Source organism: Oncorhynchus kisutch, linkage group LG1 (genome assembly GCF_002021735.2).
Source record: "Oncorhynchus kisutch isolate 150728-3 linkage group LG1, Okis_V2, whole genome shotgun sequence".
Lineage (NCBI taxonomy): Eukaryota > Metazoa > Chordata > Actinopteri > Salmoniformes > Salmonidae > Oncorhynchus > Oncorhynchus kisutch.
Genome location: NC_034174.2, coordinates 49460592 through 49482062, shown reverse-complemented (window position 1 = coordinate 49482062; position 21471 = coordinate 49460592). Strand labels below are relative to the sequence as shown.

At 42.3% G+C, this 21471-nt stretch overlaps 2 protein-coding genes across 3 annotated transcripts; both read left to right on the top strand.

The window, feature by feature from the left end:
• Positions 1 to 239: 239 nt before the first annotated feature.
• LOC109868141 (E3 ubiquitin-protein ligase TRIM39-like) lies at positions 240 to 6091 on the top strand. Its single transcript, XM_020457621.2, has 2 exons — positions 240 to 546; positions 4098 to 6091. The coding sequence occupies exon 2, from the start codon at positions 4109 to 4111 to the stop codon at positions 5657 to 5659; it is 1551 nt and encodes a 516-aa protein (XP_020313210.1). The 5' UTR covers positions 240 to 546; positions 4098 to 4108; the 3' UTR covers positions 5660 to 6091.
• Positions 6092 to 8188: 2097 nt separating this feature from the next.
• tpra1 (transmembrane protein, adipocyte asscociated 1) lies at positions 8189 to 21199 on the top strand. Of its 2 annotated transcripts, none has more exons than XM_020484430.2 (11): positions 8189 to 8487; positions 9169 to 9355; positions 10119 to 10251; positions 10413 to 10499; positions 13956 to 14028; positions 15017 to 15096; positions 15258 to 15368; positions 15773 to 15833; positions 16067 to 16169; positions 18567 to 18647; positions 19004 to 21199. In XM_020484430.2, exons 2-11 carry the CDS (start codon positions 9183 to 9185, stop codon positions 19266 to 19268), a joined length of 1167 nt encoding a protein of 388 aa, XP_020340019.1. In that variant the 5' UTR covers positions 8189 to 8487; positions 9169 to 9182; the 3' UTR covers positions 19269 to 21199. The 2 variants fall into 2 exon arrangements, with proteins under 2 accessions (XP_020340019.1, XP_031682260.1); XM_031826400.1 differs by having other exon boundaries at positions 8212 to 8339.
• Positions 21200 to 21471: the final 272 nt, after the last annotated feature.

The window sequence follows — 21471 nt, the reverse complement described above, 5'->3', positions numbered from 1 at the left end:
TCCGTGTCCACTGTTCATTCACTGGAGAGAAAAAACATTTTTTTTTGTAATGTTTTTTTTTATGTGGTCTTGACATAATGATAAAATGAGTATATATATATATTTTTTTATATATACCAAAAATGTGCTATATTCGTGGAACGACCCAGTTGCATTTCACCCATGGTGATGGACCTCTATATTTAGCCTACTTAGTAATAGAGAATATGACTGTTCTCGGTTTTATGACTAAATGTGAACGCCCAGGTAACGTGCAACATATCAGTAAGTAGGCAAATATTTCTTATCGTCATGGACAGGCTGGCGCTTGGTAGAAGTAGGCTATGGCTAATTTAAGACAACTATACATTTTATACAGTTTGCGTTTGACTATTTAACCTTCAGGCCTAACAATCTACATGGGATGTTTGCGCTGTCATTCAAAATACGTGCTCTGAACATGACAGTTCCTCACCTGCCAATCCAAAAATTTCCTACGCATTGCGTGTGAGAAAACAAATATTGCATTATAAATTCAGTCATCACTAACAAACAACAGGATTGTAGGTAAGTCAAACTTTTGTTTTGGTTAATTGATGCTGCATAGGCTGGGTTTAGACAGGCAGCCCAATTCTGATCTTTTTTTCCACAAATTGGTCTTTTGACCAATGACATCAGATCTTTTTCAGAGCTGATCTAATTGGTCAAAAGACCAATTAGTGAAAAAAATATCAGAATTAGGCTGCCTGTCTAAACGCCAGAAATAGGTTACCTCTAGTTCGTTGGCCATTCCTAAAGGGTAAATTAATGGGGGTTTTAGATAAGTAAGGAGTACGGAGATCTGATACATTTTGTTCTATGAGATAAAATGAAAGAGTTAACCTTTATGAATTATGAAGCCTTTATGTGCTTGTTTTTATTACATAAATGATCCACAATTCACAAAGTGATGTGAGCTGATGATGATGACCTCAGAACAAAATGTACAAGATCTCCTAAGCCTGTGTTTACCACAGACCTTATTTCCAGCTTTTATCTAAAAACCCTCCAAAAAAACAATTCATTTCCCCATAGGCTTTGGCCAACGAGAGTTACCCTCCGTTCGTGCCTACAAAAATACGCCATTACTATTCAATCAATCACATGTATTTATAAAGCCCTTTTTACAACAGCAGATGTCACAAAGTGCTTATACAGAAACTCAGCCTAAACCCCCAGAGTTTAGAGTTATGGTGGGTGCAACAATTCAGCATCTCAGGATTAAAAGTCAGGTGGCTTTTCATAGCCGAGCATTCAGATGTCAAGACAGCTGGAGAGAAAGAGAGCGAGATCACAGGGAGTTTAAACTTAGCTTGGGTGCCAGTCTGTTTCTGCTCTCTTGCCAACTCCTAATGGAATTGTCTCGCCAAACTTTAAGCATGACAAGGAGTGGAATGATAGCTAAACAGTCTGGTACCCAGGCTAATCGTGTTATCCCATTGCAACGCCCCTCATATGCTAAACCAATATTGGACCTTGAGCCTGATAAGGGACAATACATTTTGTGGTGAGATCATCTGACATGTTGCCAGAGTTTAGCTTAGTCACTCAATCAACAATTGGAATATTGTTTTTAGATTTCCAAAGCAAAAACATTGCTGACTTTCTTTATTAATTATGAATAAATATAGACTATACCTCACTCTCAGAAGAACTAGATGACATGCTTTGGGTAAGATTTGTTGCATTTCTAGACTAGTTCAAGCCAAATGAATAGAGTTGACACATGCACTCAATATAATTAGGCCTACTCTACAAGAGGATGTACTAATATATACTGAACAAAAACATAAACGCAACATGCAACAATTTCAAAGATTTTACTGAAGTACAGTTCTTAGAAGGAAATCAGCCAATTGAAAGAAAGAAATTAGGCCCTAATCTATGGATTTCACATGACTGGGCAGGGGCGCAGCCATGGGTGGGCCTGGGAGGGCATAGACCCACCCATTGGGGAACCAGGCCCAGCCAATCAGAATTTGTTTTTCCCCACAAAAGGGCTTCATTACAGACAGGAATCCTCAACACCGCTCTCTCTGTTAGATTAACCTGAAATGATTAAAGATGTACTCGGTAGGCTTCCTTTAATAATCCTGAGTAATGTAAAAACACACAAATCAGGTTTTGCCCCTCCAAACACATACTCTGACATGGGATACACTCACACATTGAGGTCTCCTTCAGTTGTATTGAAATATTTACTCTGAGTCTACAAAACATTAAGAACACCTTCATAATATTAAGTTGCATCCCAGAATTCACTTGGTCGGTCGATGGCATGGAAAGAGCAGGTGTTCCTAATGTTTTGTACACTCAGTGTAAAACGTAATAAAAAATAAGAAATAACTACAATTGAAGTCGGAAGTTAACATACACTTAGGTTGGAGTCATTAAAACTCGTTTTTCAACCACTCCACACATTTCTTGTTAACAAACTATAGTTTTGGCAAGTCGGTTAGGACATCTACTTTGTGCAACTATTGTTTACAGACATATTATTTCACTTATAATTCACTGTATCACAATTCCAGTGGGTCAGACGTTTACATACACTAAGTTGACTGTGTCTTGAAACAGCTTGGAAAATTCCAGGAAATTATGTCATGACTTTAGAAGCCTTTGATAGGATGATTGACATCATTTGAGTAAATTGGAGATGTAGCTGTGGATGCATTTCAAGGCCTACCTTAAAACTCAGTGCCTCTTTGCTTGACATCATGGGAAAATCAAAGGAAATCCTCCAAGACCTCAGAAAAAAAAGTCTGATCCATCCAAGGGAGCAATTTCCAAATGCCTGAAGGTACCACATTCATCTGTACAAACAATAGTACGCAAGTATAAACACCATGGGACCACGCAGCCGTCATACCGCCCAAGAATGAGACACGTTCTGTCTCCTAGAGATTAACATACTTTGGTGCGAAAAGTGCAAATCAGTCCCAGAACAACAGCAAAGGACCTTGTGAAGATGCTGGAGGAAACAGGTACAAAAGTATCTATATCCACAGTAAAACGAGTCCTACATCAACATAACCTGAAATGCCATCAGCAAAGAAGAAGCCATAAAAAAAGCCAGACTACGGTTTGCAACTGCACATGGGGACAAAGATCGTGCTTTTTGGAGAAATGTCGTCTCGTCTGATGAAACAAAAATAGAACTGTTTGGCCATAATGACCCTTTTTCCTCCTATGTTTGGAGGGAAAAGGGGGAGGCTTGTAAGCCGAAGAACACCATCCCAACCGTGAAGCACGGGGGTAGCAGCATCATGTTGTTGGGGTGCTTTGCTGCAGGAGGGACTGGTGCACTTCACAAAATAGATTGCATCATGAGGGAGGAAAATTATGTGGATATATTGAAGCAACATCTCAAGACATCAGTCAGGAAGTTAAAGCTAGGTTGCAAATGGTTCTTCCAAATGGACAATAACCCCAAGCATACTTCCAAAGTTGTGGCAAAATGGCTTTAGGACAACAAAGTCAAGGTATTGGAGTTGCCATCACAAAGCCCTAACCTCAATCCTATAGAAAATGTGTGGGCAGAACTGAAAAAGCGCCTGTTAGCAAGGAGGCCTACAAACCTGACTCAGTTACACCAGCTGTCAGGAGGAATGGGCCAAAATTCACCCAACTTATTGTGGGAAGCTTGTGGAAGGCTACCCCAAACGTTTGACCCAAGTTAAACAATTTAAAGGCAATATTACCAAATACTAATTGAGTTTATGTAAACTTCTGACCCACTGGGAATGTGATGAAAAAAATAAAATGTGAAATAAATCATTCTCTCTCTACATTCTTAAAATAAAGTGGTGATCATAACTGACCTAAGACAGGGAATTTTTACTTGGATGAATTGTCAGGAATTGTGAAAAACTGAGTTGAAATGTATTTGGCTAAGGTGTATGTAAACTTCCGACTTCAACTGTATACACTCCTAATTGCTTGCAAAGTTACTTGAATTCATTTGAATTTATTTTGCGGTTACTCACCTTCCATGAGGTTACTCTCCTTTCATGTTTTGTTCTAGTCTTTTCTGTTGTTGTTACAACTCTTTTTTGTTGCTTTTATATTGTGCATTCTAGAGCCTGCCAACATGTCACTGTGTGAGACTGAAGGACCCTTGCTGCTGGACCTGAGCTGCCCTATCTGTCTGCAACTCCTCTCTGACCCCAAGTCCCTGCCCTGCGGCCACGTCTACTGCTTGGCCTGCCTTGGGAAGTACATGGACACTGACATGGCCAGCCACTTCTGCCCTGAGTGCCAGGTCGAGTTCCAGTTCTCCCAGGCCATTGGGAATAACTTCAAGATGTGCAGCATCATAGAGAGCTACGAAGCCACCACTGCAGGAAAGGTCAGCTCCGTCACAGATGGAGATGGTGGTGATTGCCACCAAGGGGTAGTGTCACCTGACCAGAGCAACGATGAGACGTCTGAGTGTTTATTAAACATAGAGCAACAGGAGCCACATCATACAGGGAAGGAGGCCTCTGAGACAGGCTTGGGAGATACGTCTGCAGTGTCCCCTACTCCTCAGAAGGAAGAACTGCTGGTGGATGTAAGGACCAAGACGGAGATGGCGATGATGGACAAGTCTAAATTACTATTAGCATCTCAGGTAACGGAGCTGACGCTGAGGCTTCAGTTGGCTGAGGACCGACTGAGGGAGGAGGAGGCGAGGGAGGCCGAGGTCAGGACCACCAACGCCCTGTTGAGAAAAAGGGCGGCCAAGCTGCTAGAGCAGATGTCGGAGCTGACTCTCAACTATGTTAGTGGGATGACGGAGTTGATCGAGATGGAACTGTGTCCCAGTGAGGAGAGCATGGGCGGACGTGTGTGCCAAGCGTCTGAGCTCAGGGAGAAGTTGAGGGAGGCCCAGCTCCGAGCCAAATCACTCCTGACCGAGCAAGACAGTGGGGTGTTCAGTGACGGGCTTCAGGCGGAACAACCGCACATCATGAGGCTGATGGTCCAGAAACCTCTAGAGGAGTTGGACAACAAGTCAAAAGTGAACCCGGGCCGTGCTTGCGCTGAGCTGGAACGGAGGAGTGCGGAGTTAAGGGCAGGAGTCGGGGCGGCCCAGCGCTCTCTGCGCTGCGTCCTCAACCCCTCAGAGGTGACCTTTGACTTAGACACGGCCCACCCCAGCCTGGTCCTGTCAGAGGACCTGAAGACGGTGACCTTCAGCACCAAAAAGCAGCCCTACCCGGCCCTGCCAACAAGGTTCAGTAGCTTCCTCCAGGTTCTGAGCACTCAGAGCTTTTGGGGAGGCGAGCATCGCTGGGAGGTGGAGCTGGACGGATATTCTCCGTGGATAATTGGGGTGTGCTACAGTGAGGCGGTAGCACGCAGCGGGCTAACAAGCGCCCTGGAGAGCAGCCAGGGCTCCTGGTGCCTGATGTGGTTCAACAACCTGCTGAGGGCCTTCGAGCAGAGCCATGACATCCCCCTGAAGAGAACCCTGGCAGTACACAGACTGGAGATCACGTTGAGCTTTAAGACTCAGAGGCTGAGCTTCTATAACATAAGCCAATGCAGTGGGAAGACTCACGTGTATACCTTTAAGGCGAACCTCACGGAGCCGGTGCATCTGGCCTATAGGATGATGTCAGGCCAACCGAAGGCACACATAACAGTATGCTCCTGAACTGTCATTGGAACAAAAGAGAACCACATACAAGATTACATTGACTCTTGTTTTTATTAATCCTCTATTCATTTCAAACTTTTTTGTTATTTACATGTAATTGTGTTTGTGGAGACAGAGGTGTTTTTGTCTGTGAATGACAGTAAAGAGAAAGAGTTCTGGTTTACATCGAATGACACATGACCCTTTGGTAGCGTAGGCCTCATTGAAATGACCAAACTAATTGATTTCCCAACATGATTTACAAATCTCCAACAAATATGCCCTTGTTCTTCAACGAATGTATGTTTTTGTCAATAAAGAAACGGTTTGGGACAATAAATTGATGATACGTCAAACCAATGACTGTATACAGTTGCTAGTGAAAGCCTACACAGTCTTCACATTTTGCTGCCTTAAAATTAAATCTCCGAAGAGAATACATTTGACATTTTTCCTACCGATCTACACAACCAACTCCACATTTCCAAAGTTAAAGAATAATTCTAGAATATTTTCCAAATTAATACAAAAAACAAAGATGTCTTGATTGTGTTTGGACAGATTTTGGAGGGAATAAACCCTCTCACATGGTCCTCTCGCATTGCCTCTTCTTCTCTGATAAACATGTGCAGTTTGAGCAACTCCAGGAAGTGACTTTGCAGGCTAGAGTGTTGCCCCTTTCTCATTGAGTAACTCAAGTTGAAGGCTGGGGGTACTGCAGGCTGCCGTTAGCAACTAAAATAACCTTAGAACTTCTTCTGTGTGCGATTTTAAAATCATCGGTTCAAGGACATACATCTGGTGTATTAGAAGCAATTCACTTTAATGGGGAATCCTGTTTTCAGCAAACGCAGGTCAAGTTCCCCTGCTCAGATGTTGCATGCATCAACCAATGGTTGCGTGCTACATCATCGACTCATCGACTGACAGATTGTTATAACATATGATGTGGTTATTGAAGCTGATACTTCAAATAACTATCATTACATACCTATCCAGGCATTGTACAATCTGGCATGGGGCAGCAACGTCTATGCAGAGGAAAGCGTCCAATGCCTGCTGTACGTGGTCGGCCGTGAACATTCATGGCTTCAATAAGAGGGGGCAGTAATTCTCCTGTGTCAAACAGATACCGATGGGACCCCATGGCATGGAGTGCTACAATGTATTGAATGCAGTAATAGTTAGGGTTTGTCTTCATATATACAAGATAAATTAATGCCAACCTAAATTGTTTGTATGTAATAAGAATTGTAAAGTATTACATATTACTGGTTACATCGATGGGACCACAGTGGAGAAGGTAGAAAGCTTCAAGTTCCTCGGCGTACACATCACTGACAAACTGAAATGGTCCACCCACACAGGTAGTGTGGTGAAGAAGGCACAACAGCAGCAGCGCCTCTTCAACCTCAGGAGGCTAAAGAAATTTGGCATAACACCTAAAACCCTCACTTTTACAGATGCACAATCGAGAGCATCCTGTCGGTCTGTATCTCCGCCTGGTACGGCAACTGCACCGCCCACAAACGCAAAGCTCTCCAGAGGGTAGTGCGGTCTGCCCAACGCATTACCGGTGGCAAACTTCCTGCCCTCCTGGACACCTACAGCACCCGATGCCATAGGAAGGCCAAAAAGATCATCAAGGACATCAACCACAGAAGCCACTGCCTGTTCACCCTGCTATCATCTAGAAGGCGAGGTCAGTACAGGTGCATCAAACCTGGGACCGAGAGACTGAAAAACCGCTTCTATCTCAAGACCATCAGACTGCTAAACAGCCATCACTAGCACATCAGAGGTCGCTGCCTATAGACATAGATTAGGAATCACTGGCCACTTTTAGAAATGGATCACTAGACACTTTAATAATGGCTCTGCATCTTGCATTACTCATCTCACATGTATTAACTGTACTCTATACTATTCTATGGTATGTTAGTCACTTTAATTGTGTGTAAATACTGTATTCTATGCTATGCCACTGTATCTTAGCCCAATGCCGCTCTGACGCTCACACATTTCTTAATCCATTCCTTACTTAGATTTACGTGTTTTTGGGGTATTTGTTGTGGAAATGTTAGATATTATTGTTAGATATTACTGTACTGTAGGAGCTAGAAGCACAAGCATTTCGCAACACAGCAATAACATCTGCTAAACACGTGTTGGTGACCAATACATTTGATTTGATTTTGAACATTAGTTATAACTACTATTAATTGCTATATTTATTTGCAGAAGTATTTTTTGTAATACTAAAGACATTTGATTTTCACGTTTGTATACCACCATCCCTAACAGGACACACCCTTTTTTTTTTTTAGGGCACTTCGATATAACGTATTTTTCGTAGCAGGTCAGAAGCATTTTCCTAACCTTCATCTCTATCTCCTTCCTAACATGCTTGGAAAAACTCACATCCGTATCTAAATGCAGTGACATGAGTGGCCGTGTTCGAGATCATCAAAACCGTGATGTATCATGACTGTCTGACCTACAAGTAATTGATGTCGTTATTTATGATGCAAGGTGACTTTCAGATCAGTCAGTCAGCAGTCTCTTTCACTGTCGGCTGCAATGTCGAATGAGCCCAGTGTTTACCCCATCCCTGAACTGTAGCAGACGGATGTCGTCATACCTCCCTCTGATGCACATGCGCAGAGATTGATATCGAAATTAAAATCCGGTTTGTCAGGTGACTAGCTAGCTTGGATAAATTATTAATTAAACAGTAGACAACAGTATGATAGGTTAGCTAGTTATGTTGCTTGCACCAAAAGTATTGTCCGTGAAAATTGCTGAAGAATATACAACTTGCCCTTGAATTCGAGACTACTGAAACGGTAACCTTAAGATCATTGTTAGCTAGAGCTAGCTAGCTAACCCGTAGCTATCTAACATTATGTTTGTTGTCAAGCTGTCGAAACGTTGCAATACTGGCTTGTTAACTACATCTCCCTGCCAGCCTTGCCCTGACACGGTGATGTTTGTTTTGATATTCAACATGTCAGCCACTCAGCCGTGGCACTTACATAGCATCGACTATCTATATATTCTATAACGTTATTGCAGCTAGCTAGAAGCTAACGTTAGCTAGCTGGCCTGATTTTGTTGTACACAAGCTGCGTGACACTGTCACGGTTACGTAACGTTAAACTTACCTGACGTGGAAGATGTTTGAACAGACAGATGCCGCGTTCAAAACAACTGGGAACTCACAAAAAAATACATCGTTTTGAAATGTCATTCATTTCGGAATATCAAGTCAATATCAAATCTTCTAGAGTTCGAACTTTCCGACCTGAATATAACCGATGTTAATGGTTTGATCTCGTTTGTCTTGAAAGTATCAAGTGCACAGACTAGAGCTAGTACCCCGGTATTTTCTCTTATCTAGCTAACGTTAGCTCATAGTTACCAATGTTGGGAAATAAGCAAACAGCTGTGTACTGAGCTGGAATAACTATTATGTATTGTTTACTTGGTAACATCCACATTACTGAAGTTATAACGTTTGCCCCTAGGCCTTGAGTGCATTATGCTTGACACCGTGACTGCAGTGGTGAGGTTTGCACAATACAATGGCAGCATATTCCCAACTTATGTGGAGAACACATCAGCAATTCCAACCTGGCAACCAGAGTTTGAGGCCAACATCACCAAGCCTCACAGATGTCTCCAGGTCCTATACGAGGACATTGGCGAGTCGAGGTAAGCCAGATAGGACTGTGTTTGCTGGGCATCTTTTGAACGTCTTGCATTATCTCAATTCTACGTTTTGAAAAACTGTTTGTGTCATTCACATTGCTGGATCTGTTCAGTTCTGTGTTTAGTGTGGTTATGACGACTGGTGTAGCGTAACAAGAATAACACTACCTCTTTTGAACTAATGGATATATACAGCAGGTAACAGTGGTTCGGATTGGTCTAAAACGAGGGTTGAGTTTCACGTCTTCATGATTTTTTGTCAATGTCTCTCGCGTACAACCGTGCAGGCCAGCAGCATACCACCCTGCATCCCACTGCTAGTGTACCTCTGATGCTAAGCAAGGATGATCCTGGTCAGTCCCAGGATGGGAGACCAGATGCTGCTGGAAGTGGTGTTTTGAGGGCCAGTAGGAGGCACTCTTTTCTCTGGTCTAAAAAAATTATATCCCACTGCCACAGGGCAGTAATTGGGGACATTGCCCTGTGTAGGGTGCTGTCTTTCTGATGGGACGTTAAGTGGGTGTCCTGACTCTGTGGTCATTAAAGATCCCGTGGCACTTATTGTAAGAGTAGGGGTTTTAACCCAAGTGTCCTGGCTGAATTACCACTGTGGTCCTCATACCATCAACCCCAGCTTCCAATTGGCTGTTTCATCCCCCTCATTTACCCTGTAACTATTCCCCAGGTCGTTGCTGTAAATGAGAATGTGTTCTGAGTCAACTTACCTGGTAAAATAACATATATATTTTTAACTCTCCCTCCTTAGAGTTCGGTTTTGGGACCTCGTGCTCCTCATTCCCAATGTGGCTTTCTTCATGTTCCTGATGTGGAAACTGCCCTCAGCCAGGGCCAAGATCCGGCTCACCTCCAGCCCCATCTTCATCACCTTCTACATACTGGTAGGCAACCTCTTATATTCAAGCTTTAGAAATAGGACAGTGAGATGTACACATAGAAAGTTGACTTGTTAGAAATTGAATGCATACATTTCCATAATAACAATCCAGTGAGATCATGCTTGCCGGCTCTTTTAACGGATGTCTGAACGATATCCTTCCAGGTGTTTGTGGTGGCAGCGGTGGGAATCACCCGTGCCATAGTGTCCATGACCGTTAGTGCATCCAGTGCTGCCACCATCATTGACAAGGTAAGGCTACTATGGCAGGGCACAATTGGTGACACTCTGAACCACCTACACTTGTAGCATGTTACACACTTGCTGTAATAATTCATAACAACTCAAGGCTTCTTGCCACAGCCCTTGTAGATACATAAAGGCTTTGGATTTGTAATGCCACACACAGAAGGAAGTTAGCTTCTGTAAAAAATGTAAATGTGTGCTCTGAGCGACTTGGGAATCCAGAAAAACATATAAACCCAGGAGACTTAACAAGTTTATCATCTCGAAACATTGATTTCTGCAACTATCAGGACAAACATCTGAGTGCTTCTTTCTTTTCTGAGAGAGTCACCTTGTAAAACAATTTTTCCCCTTTTCTGGTAGATCAAAATACACATTTTCAGCATTCATACGCGCTCAAGACTCCTTATGACAGTGTAAATGCATGGAAGCATGTAAATCAATTAATTTACATACAGGTGCTTCTCAGAAAGTGTTACCCTCAAAATAGCTGTAGTGGTGAGATAGTGTCAGTCATTGAGCTGTGCTGTATCGATTGAATTTGGAGCCACATACAGCTATAAATGGCCTCTTAATCCTCCCTGGAAACTGTTGAGATTCACTCTGTCTGCGTCCTAAACGGCACCCTATTCTCTATATGGGGCACTATTTTTGACCAGGATCCATATGGCTCTGGTCAAAATGAGAACATTAACAACACCTGCTCTTCCCATGACATATACTGACCAGGTGAAAGCTGCAATCCCTTATTGATGTCACTTGTTAAATCCACTTCAATCAGTGTAGATTAAGGGGAGGAGATGGGTTAAATAAGGATTTTTAAGCCTTGAGACAATTGAGACATGGCTTGTGTATGTGTTCCATTCAGAGGGTGAATGGGCAAGACAAAAAAAAATGTAAGTACCCTTGAATGGGGTATGGTAGAAGGTGCCAGGTGCACTGCTTTGTGTCAAGAACTGTAACGCTGCTGGGTTTTTCACGCTCAACAGTCACGTGTGTATCAAGAATGGTCCACCACCCAAAGGACATCCAGCCGACTTGACACAACTGTGGGAAGCATTGGTGTCAACATGGGTCAGCATCCCTGTGGAATGCTTTAACACCTTGTAGAGTCCATGCCCTGATGAATTGAGGCTCTTCTGAAGGCAAAAGTGTGGGGGGGTACAGCTTAATATTAGGAAAGGGTTCTTAATGTTTTGTACACACATAGGGCAGTGGTATTTAAATGGTTTCATTGGGGACCCCCCCCACCACCACCAGAATTTATGGGAACCACATTTTTCACCCAAGATTTCTCATGACTCAACACCAAATCAAATGACACAACCTTAAAATTGTTACATTTGAGATTTTTACATCCACAAATAACTTTCAATTTATTGCATTTTCATCTTATCAAAATGAAAAGTAACCAATTTGTTGGTAACCAAGTAACCAACATTTGACATATATGGCCACCCCACTGCAGTTCCCGTCGCGACCTCGACTTTGAATACCGCTGATATAGGTCATGGGGTGACGATTCCGATGGCTCTCGATTGGGTGATGAAATTTCACTTGTGTTCTAAAATACATTTGACCGAGACGAATGTGATTTATTCGTGATCTGAATTGTTCAATGGGGTATTTTCTTAACATTGAATTAATACTATATCAGATTTCTTAACCCAATACGTCCGATAATAGGCACCGAGCTCTGTTGACAGAGTGGTGCAGCTTTTCTTGCAGCTTTCTTGAAGATGTGACATGTGGTGGTCGTCTTCAAAGGTGGTTCTGCTGGTAGGGTTGCATCAGCTTGATGATCTGAGTTAAAGGTAAAAGACTGAAAATACATTTTAAAAAGCGTATTCATTTTGCATTAATTTGAAAAATGTACACTAAAATATGAAAATTCTACATTGTCTCAATCTATCTTATCTCTATTGTTTTATGTCTTGCGGATTTGAGAAAAGAGGACTAGTTCAACGGGAGAGTAATCTTCAGGTAGCGTTCGTTCTCGCTGACACAATGCTTTGTAATTTTCCTTATTTTTGACCACTTTTCTCTGGCAAAAACTCCAATAACTTTCGAACGGCTCATGGTAGAGACGTGATTTTTGGACCATTGGTTTTCTTAGTGGATTATCAAATCAAATGTATTTATATAGCCCTTCGTACATCAGCTGATATCTCAAAGTGCTGTACAGAAATCCAGCCTAAAACCCCAAACAGCAAGCAATGCAGGTGTTAAAGCACGTTGGCAAGGAAAAACTCCAGAGAAAGGCCAAACCTAGAGAGGAACCAGGCTATGAGGGGTGGCCAGTCCTCTTCTGGCTGTGCCGGGTGGCGATTATAACAGAAAATGTTAATAAATGACCAGCATGGTCAAATAATAATAATCACAGTAGTTGTCGAGGGTGCAGCAAGTCAGCACCTTAGGAGTAAATGTCAGTTTGCTTTTCATAGCCAATAATAATAATAACAACCCAGACAGTAAGATCACATCAGTGACTCAACCCACTCATGTGACACACCCCTCCTAGGGACGGCATGAAAGAGCACCAGTAAGCCAGTGACTCAGCCCCTGTAATAGGGTTAGAGGCATAGAATCCCAGTGGAAAGAGGGGAACCGGCCAGGCAGAGACAGCAAGGGCGGTTCGTTGCTCCAGAGCCTTTCCGTTCACCTTCACACTCCTGGGCCAGACTACACTCAATCATAGGACCTACTGAAGAGATGAGTCTTCAGTAAAGACTTAAAGGTTGAGACCGAGTCTGTGTCTCTCACATGGGTAGGCAGACCATTCCATAAAAATTGAGCTCTATAGGAGAAAGCCCTGCCTTTAGCTGTTTGCTTAGACATTCTAGGGACAATTAGGAGGCCTGTGTCTTGTGACCATAGCGTACGTGTAGGTATGTACAGCAGGACCAAATCGGAGAGATGGGTAGGAGCAAGCCCATGTAATGCTTTGTAGGTTAGCAGTAAAACCGTGAAATCAGCCCTTGCCTTGACAGGAAGCCAGTGTAGGGAGGCTAGCACTGGAGTAATATGATCAAATTTTGGGGATCTAGTCAGGATTCTAGCAGCAGTATTTAGCACTAACTGAAGTTTATTATCTACACAATTAACATTTATTTGACCTATTGGTCATTAGCAGTAGGGAGCATGAAGTATTAAGAAATGCTGTGACTTTATTAGTGATAACATGAATATATTTATTTTCCCTTCGTGTGCACTGATTTCAACAGACATGTGATCCTCAGAAGGTCAGAATTTGGGTCGAGGAAGCTGATCTGAAAGCAGTGCTCCCAGCCTATTAATTAGTAAATTTTTGTGTTCTTTCATGTTAATTGTATATCAGATTGTATCTGTGTTTCTGCTCCAACAGACCCCCAGATAAATGCAGAGATGAAGGAAAGGTGATTAGGAGAGGAGGCTTCTTGAGACTATATTGTTGTGGACTCATTTTTAATGTCTCTCCTTTAGGTGCTGTGGGAGATCACCCGCTTCTTTCTGCTAGCCATTGAGCTCAGTGTGATTATCTTGGGACTGGCTTTTGGTATGTCTTCTCATGACCGCCGCAATACATTTCATTCATAAAACTCTCTTTCAATGTTTCCCTTTTCTGTATTATTATACTAATAATAATAGACATGTTTTTACTGCTCTAGGTTTATTGTTATTATTGCTTGGATAATCTTATCTGCAATTCTTTATGCGGTGCATTTTGCACAGAACACCGGAATAATTATTACTGTGAATTATCCCTATGAATCATTGTAATCATTGTAATGTTTGTTTGTGTCAATGAATCCAGTAAGGGATGGGTTGCCAACTGGTGATTTTAACATGATAATGAAATGTCATACATTTCAACTCCACAAAGTTATTTTACAGTAGCCTGGTTCCAGATCTGTGGGTGCTATCATTGTTAACTCCTTGTTTGGAAACACAATGAATGACAAGGAGTTGACACGATAGCACAAACATACTGGCATCCAGGCTAACTATACACATGAAATTAAAACCAAAGCTACAAAGTACACGCTGAATACAAAGTATAGGATGTTTTATTAGGACAATATGCAGAAATACATGGCTAATGTGTGTAAGGGCAATATACTAAAAGTGCAGCCTAAATGACAATGTGTTATACTGCAAACCTAGAACTACGACATCTCCCTCTGGGCTCTTCTCACTTCTGTTGTAAGACGAACACTTGGAATGACTTAGTCACCAATGATGAGACTATAGTTGCACGCACACACAGTCATATATAGTCATGCACTGTCTGTATACGCAGTAGTGCATATACAAGTTGTTTATAGGTATGGTATTCTTAGAGGGGGAGGAATTCGGCTAAGCTTGCTGTGGACTCAAACAGTATAAAGCTGACAGAGCATCATTATTACTGTACTGCATATTAAAATGTTTTCTTCATTTTATGGCAATATCGTAGTCGACGTAACCCCTTACGTTCTAGAAGTTTTGGGCCACTTTTGCTCTGGGGAATTGAAGAATGCCCTCTGTGTTTCTTCTGTTGACAGGCCACCTGGAGAGCAAGTCCAGTATAAAGCGTGTGCTGGCGATCACTGCTGTACTGGCGCTGGGTTACTCCATCACACAGGTAAGACTGGAGACCACTCGCATGGCAGCCCCACAACTCTCGAACTTACAAAAGATCATAACCCCAAAATGCTGTAATAAGAAGTGTTTACAAATGACAAAACAAATAAATGACTGGTTAATGGAACCCTGTGTGTTGACCATTTGATGGTTTTTCCTCAGGGCACCCTGGAGATCCTGTACCCTGACAAGCACCTTTCCGCCGAGGATTTCAATATCTACGGCCACGGGGGACGCCACTTCTGGTTGGCCAGCTCCTGTTTCTTCTTCCTGGTGAGCTGCCAATGGTTACAGAGCAAATGAGGGCTGTCCAAAGTTTTTATTATTATTTTTTTTGAATAATGTAATGTATATATTTCTACTGTCTGGAATTGTACTTGTAACATGAATAGAGAGGGGTTTTCAATCACTTCTGTTTTGAGAATTCTTAGAATTGGATGTCTTTGTGCCACCCGTTTGTAATGCAAGAAGGCACCAATTTCACCCATGTGTTTCTGCATGCTAGCACATACCCACAGGTCATTGTGCTTATGCTAGTTAGCATTGACTCGCAACCCTACCTCTAACTTCCTTCATACTGGACACAGAATCATGAAAATGGTGTTCATCTGACTCTGGGGAAGTAGATGAAGGGCCTCCCGAAGTACCCCTTTTAACACGGGTACTTGTGCTTTCAGGTGTACTCTCTGATTGTCATCCTTCCCAAAACCCCGGTGAGGGAGAGGATATCCCTGCCATGTGAGTTATTGGGACATTTGTTCACCCAGAAAACTATCAACAGATGGCAGAGGGCTTTTTTTCAGGGTCATTTACTAATATACCAACCGTTGTGTTCCACGGTGCATTTTTTATTTTTTGTATTTTTTTTATTTTTTGTAATTCTCCCTGATGTTTTATGATTAGCTGGAGAGTGGCCTTGTGTTTGCAGCAAAGTTGACTCACACCCCTTCTTGGGCCTCCTACCTCCACAGCTAAGAAGAGTTTCTATGTGTATGCTGCCGTCCTGTCCCTGCTCAATCTGGTCCAGGGCCTGGGCAGCGCCCTGCTGTGTGCCGGCATCATAGAGGGGCTCTGGTGAGTGTCTGGACTGTGGAAAACAAGTGATGGACATTCAAGTAACTGTTCAGAGATTCAAGTAAATAATCACACTGTGATCTATGATTTATCCTAATGAAGAAAAAAAAAAATATATATATATATATATATATATATATTATTTATTTATTTCCACACTGAGGTTGGAATAATACTGTCAAAATTATGATAATTCCCTTTTAGTGTAAGAGCTGTTTGAAAAAAAAAAGAAATCACCAGGCGGTAAATTGGTTAAAAGACAATATGAGTTCTAAACCTTTCTGCCAATAACAGTTTGTTTCCAGTCGCCGCCCCCCAATCAGACCACTCCCAGACAGTCCTAGCAACATTCTTGCTTGAGAAATTGATCTTTGCCAAGAAGCTATTTTTTTGTGTCCTTTTCTTTTCAATTTAAATTGTCAATCTCAGTAAGGTACTACAGTGCCTTGCGAAAGTATTCGGCCCCCTTGAACTTTGCGACCTTTTGCCACATTTCAGGCTTCAAACATAAAGATATATAAAACTGTATTTTTTTTTGTGAAGAATCAACAACAAGTGGGACACAATCATGAAGTGGAACGACATTTATTGGATATTTCAAACTTTTTTAACAAATCAAAAACTGAAAAATTGGGCGTGCAAAATTATTCAGCCCCCTTAAGTTAATACTTTGTAGCGCCACCTTTTGCTGCGATTACAGCTGTAAGTCGCTTGGGGTATGTCTCTATCAGTTTTGCACATCGAGAGACTGACATTTTTTCCCATTCCTCCTTGCAAAACAGCTCGAGCTCAGTGAGGTTGGATGGAGAGCATTTGTGAACAGCAGTTTTCAGTTCTTTCCACAGATTCTCGATTGGATTCAGGTCTGGACTTTGACTTGGCCATTCTAACACCTGGATATGTTTATTTTTGAACCATTCCATTGTAGATTTTGCTTTGGATCATTGTCTTGTTGGAAGACAAATCTCCGTCCCAGTCTCAGGTCTTTTGCAGACTCCATCAGGTTTTCTTCCAGAATGGTCCTGTATTTGGCTCCATCCATCTTCCCATCAATTTTAACCATCTTCCCTGTCCCTGCTGAAGAAAAGCAGGCCCAAACCATGATGCTGCCACCACCATGTTTGACAGTGGGGATGGTGTGTTCAGGGTGATGCGCTGTGTTGCTTTTATGCCAAACATAATGTTTTGCATTGTTGCCAAAAAGTTCAATTTTGGTTTCATCTGACCAGAGCACCTTCTTCCACATGTTTGGTGTGTCTCCCAGGTGGCTTGTGGCAAACTTTAAACAACACTTTTTATGGATATCTTTAAGAAATGGCTTTCTTCTTGCCACTCTTCCATAAAGGCCAGATTTGTGAGTCTCCCACCTCAGCTGTAGATCTCTGCAGTTCATCCAGAGTGATCATGGGCCTCTTGGCTGCATCTCTGATCAGTCTTCTCCTTGTATGAGCTGAAAGTTTAGAGGGACGGCCAGATCTTGGTAGATTTGCAGTGGTCTGATACTCCTTCCATTTCAATATTATCGCTTGCACAGTGCTCCTTGGGATGTTTAAAGCTTGGGAAATCTTTTTGTATCCAAATCCGGCTTTAAACTTCACAACAGTATCTCGGACCTACCTGGTGTGTTCCTTGTTCTTCATGATGCTCTCTGTGCTTTTAACGGACCTCTGAGACTATCACAGTGCAGGTGCATTTATACGGAGACTTGATTACACACAGGTGGATTGTATTTATCATCATTGGTCATTTAGGTCAACATTGGATCATTCAGAGATCCTCACTGAACTTCTGGAGAGAGTTTGCTGTACTGAAAGTAAAGGGGCTGAATAATTTTGCACGCCCAATTTTTCAGTTTTTGATTTGTTAAAAAAGTTTAAATATCCAATAAATGTCGTTCCACTTCATGATTGTGTCCCACTTGTTGTTGATTCTTCACAAAAAAAATACAGTTTTATATCTTTATGTTTGAAGCCTGAAATGTGGCAAAAGGTCGCAAAGTTCAAGGGGGCCGAATACTTTCGCAAGGCGCTGTATTTATTTATTTAACCAGGTAAGTTGACTGAGAACACATTCTCATTTACAGCAACGACCTGGGGAATAGTTACAAGGGAGAGGAAGAGGGATGAATGAGCTACTGTTACGCAGAAATGATTTGCTATTCCAATAAGAATGGCTGCATTGCACCATTTTAAAAATGTACTTTTCCCTCAAAGTAGAGCAGCTTGTGTTTTAGTGTCCATGTTCTGATGTTTTCTGTGTAGTCTAACTGAAGCCTCGTGTCATTCTGGTGCTAGGCTATAGAGATCCTTAAGTCACTGCTGATGCCTGATAATGTTTATCTAGGTCGGTGAGCTCCCTGTTAGTATGTGGTTTATGTGTGTCTGTGATTTGTTACAGCTGCGTGGACGTCACCACCTTCCTCTACTTCTCCGTGTTCGCCCCGCTCATCTACGTCACCTTCCTCAAAGGCTTCTTCGGGTACGTAGGTCAAAGGCCAAAAACTACGGCTGTCTGAAAATATTACTAAATGTCAAATCCTTGCTTCCTGTCCTTTTTTTCCCCCCTAAATTCCTCTCAAGGCTCATTGGAGGAAGAGATCCAAGAGGGACCTTGGATCCTGTCCTCCAATGCTCTTTGAGGTTAATTGAGGAAACGAGGACAGGAGACACAGGCAAGGTTCCCCCAATGCATGAGACATGTTTGGTTGCATTTTACTTCTGCCTGATGATACCATCTCTTTTCTGTCTTTTCGGTCTCCTTTTCTTCCTGTCCCTCCTTTTTGTGTCCTTGTCCCTCTTTTTTTCCCCAACTCTCTTCCTCCTCCCTCCCTCTAGCTCAGAGCCCAAGATCCTCTTCTCCTACAAGTGCCAGGTGGACGAGCCGGACGACCAGGCAGACGTCCACCTGCCCCCCACCTCGACATCTGGTCTGGGCCGCAAGGAGCAGCTGGAGCAAGGCTCCTTCTACTCCAGCACCCAGATAGACGGCCTGACTGCCACCGGCATGGCTGCCTACCTGGACGACGTGGCCTCTGGTCCTTTTGGGGCGGGCAGCATCAACAGCATCGACAGCGACCGCTGGAGGGCCATCAACGCCTAAGGAAAAAGATGAGAGGAAAGGGGAGGTTAGAGGATGTATGCTAAGCTAGTAGGCGAGTGCTAGTAGGACTGGTCAAGTGGAGAGTAGTGAGGGGGGGGGTTGGAGGTTGGAGGCTCTCTTTCCCTCTCTGGAGAAACTGTGAGGAGGGCCCTCATTGAGGAAGCTGCTCCCCCATTTCAGCTCCTGTTTGTCCTCCATATCCTTCATTTTGGCTCTTGCTGCCTGCTCCATTCTGGCTCAAACATTACATTCTTCCCAATACCTGCCTGGGATTTTTCCACAACTTCAGTCAAGTATTATCCCCCCAGTAATTGAGTGCGTGGACAACAAAGCTAAGAAGCAAATGTTCTTTGTTAAGTGTAAAGGTAATGTCCGTTACATTCCCATCGAAGGGTTACAGCTCAGTGAGGTAAAGTCCACAAACTGTGTCTTTGTGTTAGATTTGTGACTACTTGGTAACCAGGTCGTATTGAATCACCAATTCACCGTGCCTTGCTCCCTATAGACCAGACCTGTCCTTATCACGCTAGGACCCTTCTCTAAATTGCGTCATTCGTAATGTTTTATGTTTGAAATCAGTGCTTTTTTCCCCCAGTCTTTGATGTTTTGACGTAATTTCATGTACCCTCATTGTATTAATTGAGGACCTCGAGCTTGGTATGCCTTGTCAAAGACCATTATTAGTGCATCTGGTATCCATGTGATTTGCTGCTGGGGCATATAGAGAATCAAAATGGATGCTGAGTCGCACCAGTCATCTCTACCTATTTTATGTTATTATTTACTGTTTGTTTTATTTATTTTAGTGACCGCTCGGTTTTATGTCGAAAGGTAGTTCCATCAGCTGATCAATCCTGGTATAAGAAATGTTTCTAATGAGTAAAGCAACATTTACAAACCCACACGTCAAATGAGGGCGAGAGAAGGCAGGAATAGCACTTGTGGTTAGGCTATGTATTTTCCAGACCTTTTTTTTTTATTTCAAGAAATATTCATCCCAAGATGATTTGGATTCGACTGAAAAGAAATGGAGAAAAACAAAGGTAATTCTTTTTATGACTCAAATATGAACTAATATTGAAATATAATTTTCAATATATGAAATGATCGAATTGGCCACCTTAGGTTGCTCACGTGCTCTTTAAAATGTAAGCCCTGATTTCATCACAAAGAAAGAGCAACTTTAAACACTAAATCTGTTTGCTGATAATGCTCAATGCGAACTGGACCAATTTGCATGAAGCACTACTTCCTTGCAGTAATCCTACTTTGTCTGCTGTGAACTTAGTAGCCCCACAACACATGGCTTGCTGTGAAACCAATTCCCATTGTTTATTCCCCCCTTGTGATTTTGTCACTTATAGTCATTCCCCCACCCCAAACAAGAATTGCCCCTTGGAGTGGTGTACATTTGGCATGGTGAAACATTGTCTTGAGTGGAGTTCGTCGTGTGACATATAGCATCAGTATGTCATATAGAGACATGTTTATTTTTTCATAAATGTAAGCCACCACAAAGCAAGTGTTTTGTATTGCCATAGTAGTATATTATGAGTCTTCTGCCTTGCACGTCCCAATACTTGACCTGCATCAACGAAGGAAACCCGGTAACTCGCTCTCACACAGGCTTATATTTCCAGAGAAATGTTGTACGGTTGCATTTGAGGGTCAACATTATTGATGAAAAATTTAGTATATTTATAAGGTGTTAGTGGGGTGTGGGTTTCAAATGCAGGTGTTGGCAGGCTACATAAGATTGAAAACAATATTTAATTGAAAGGACTTTGAAAAAGAGTAAGGATACTCAGTGCCAGCAAGCTGTGAATAACTTGTAATTGTATTTAATAATGTATCATTGTAGAATATTCAACTCATATGTTGTGTTGAGGATTCCATGAGACGATTAAACCTGCTTCCTTTTCATTCCTATACATGTGTCTCCCCTTGGTGGTTTCTTGTGGTACTGCAAATTGAAACGTTTCGTCTAGTCCCAATTTTTTGGGGATGCATGGCACGCAGTGTTTCATGTGATTTGAATTGGCCAAGACGTGGAATGGATGGTATTACATGTTTTGCCTAACCATAATATTTATTGTACAAACATAGGCCTACACGACGTTTGGATAACTTGATTTTTGGGTTGACAGGGGATGGCTACAGAACTACAATTCCCAGCCCCCTTATGGTCGCCTATAATACAAGA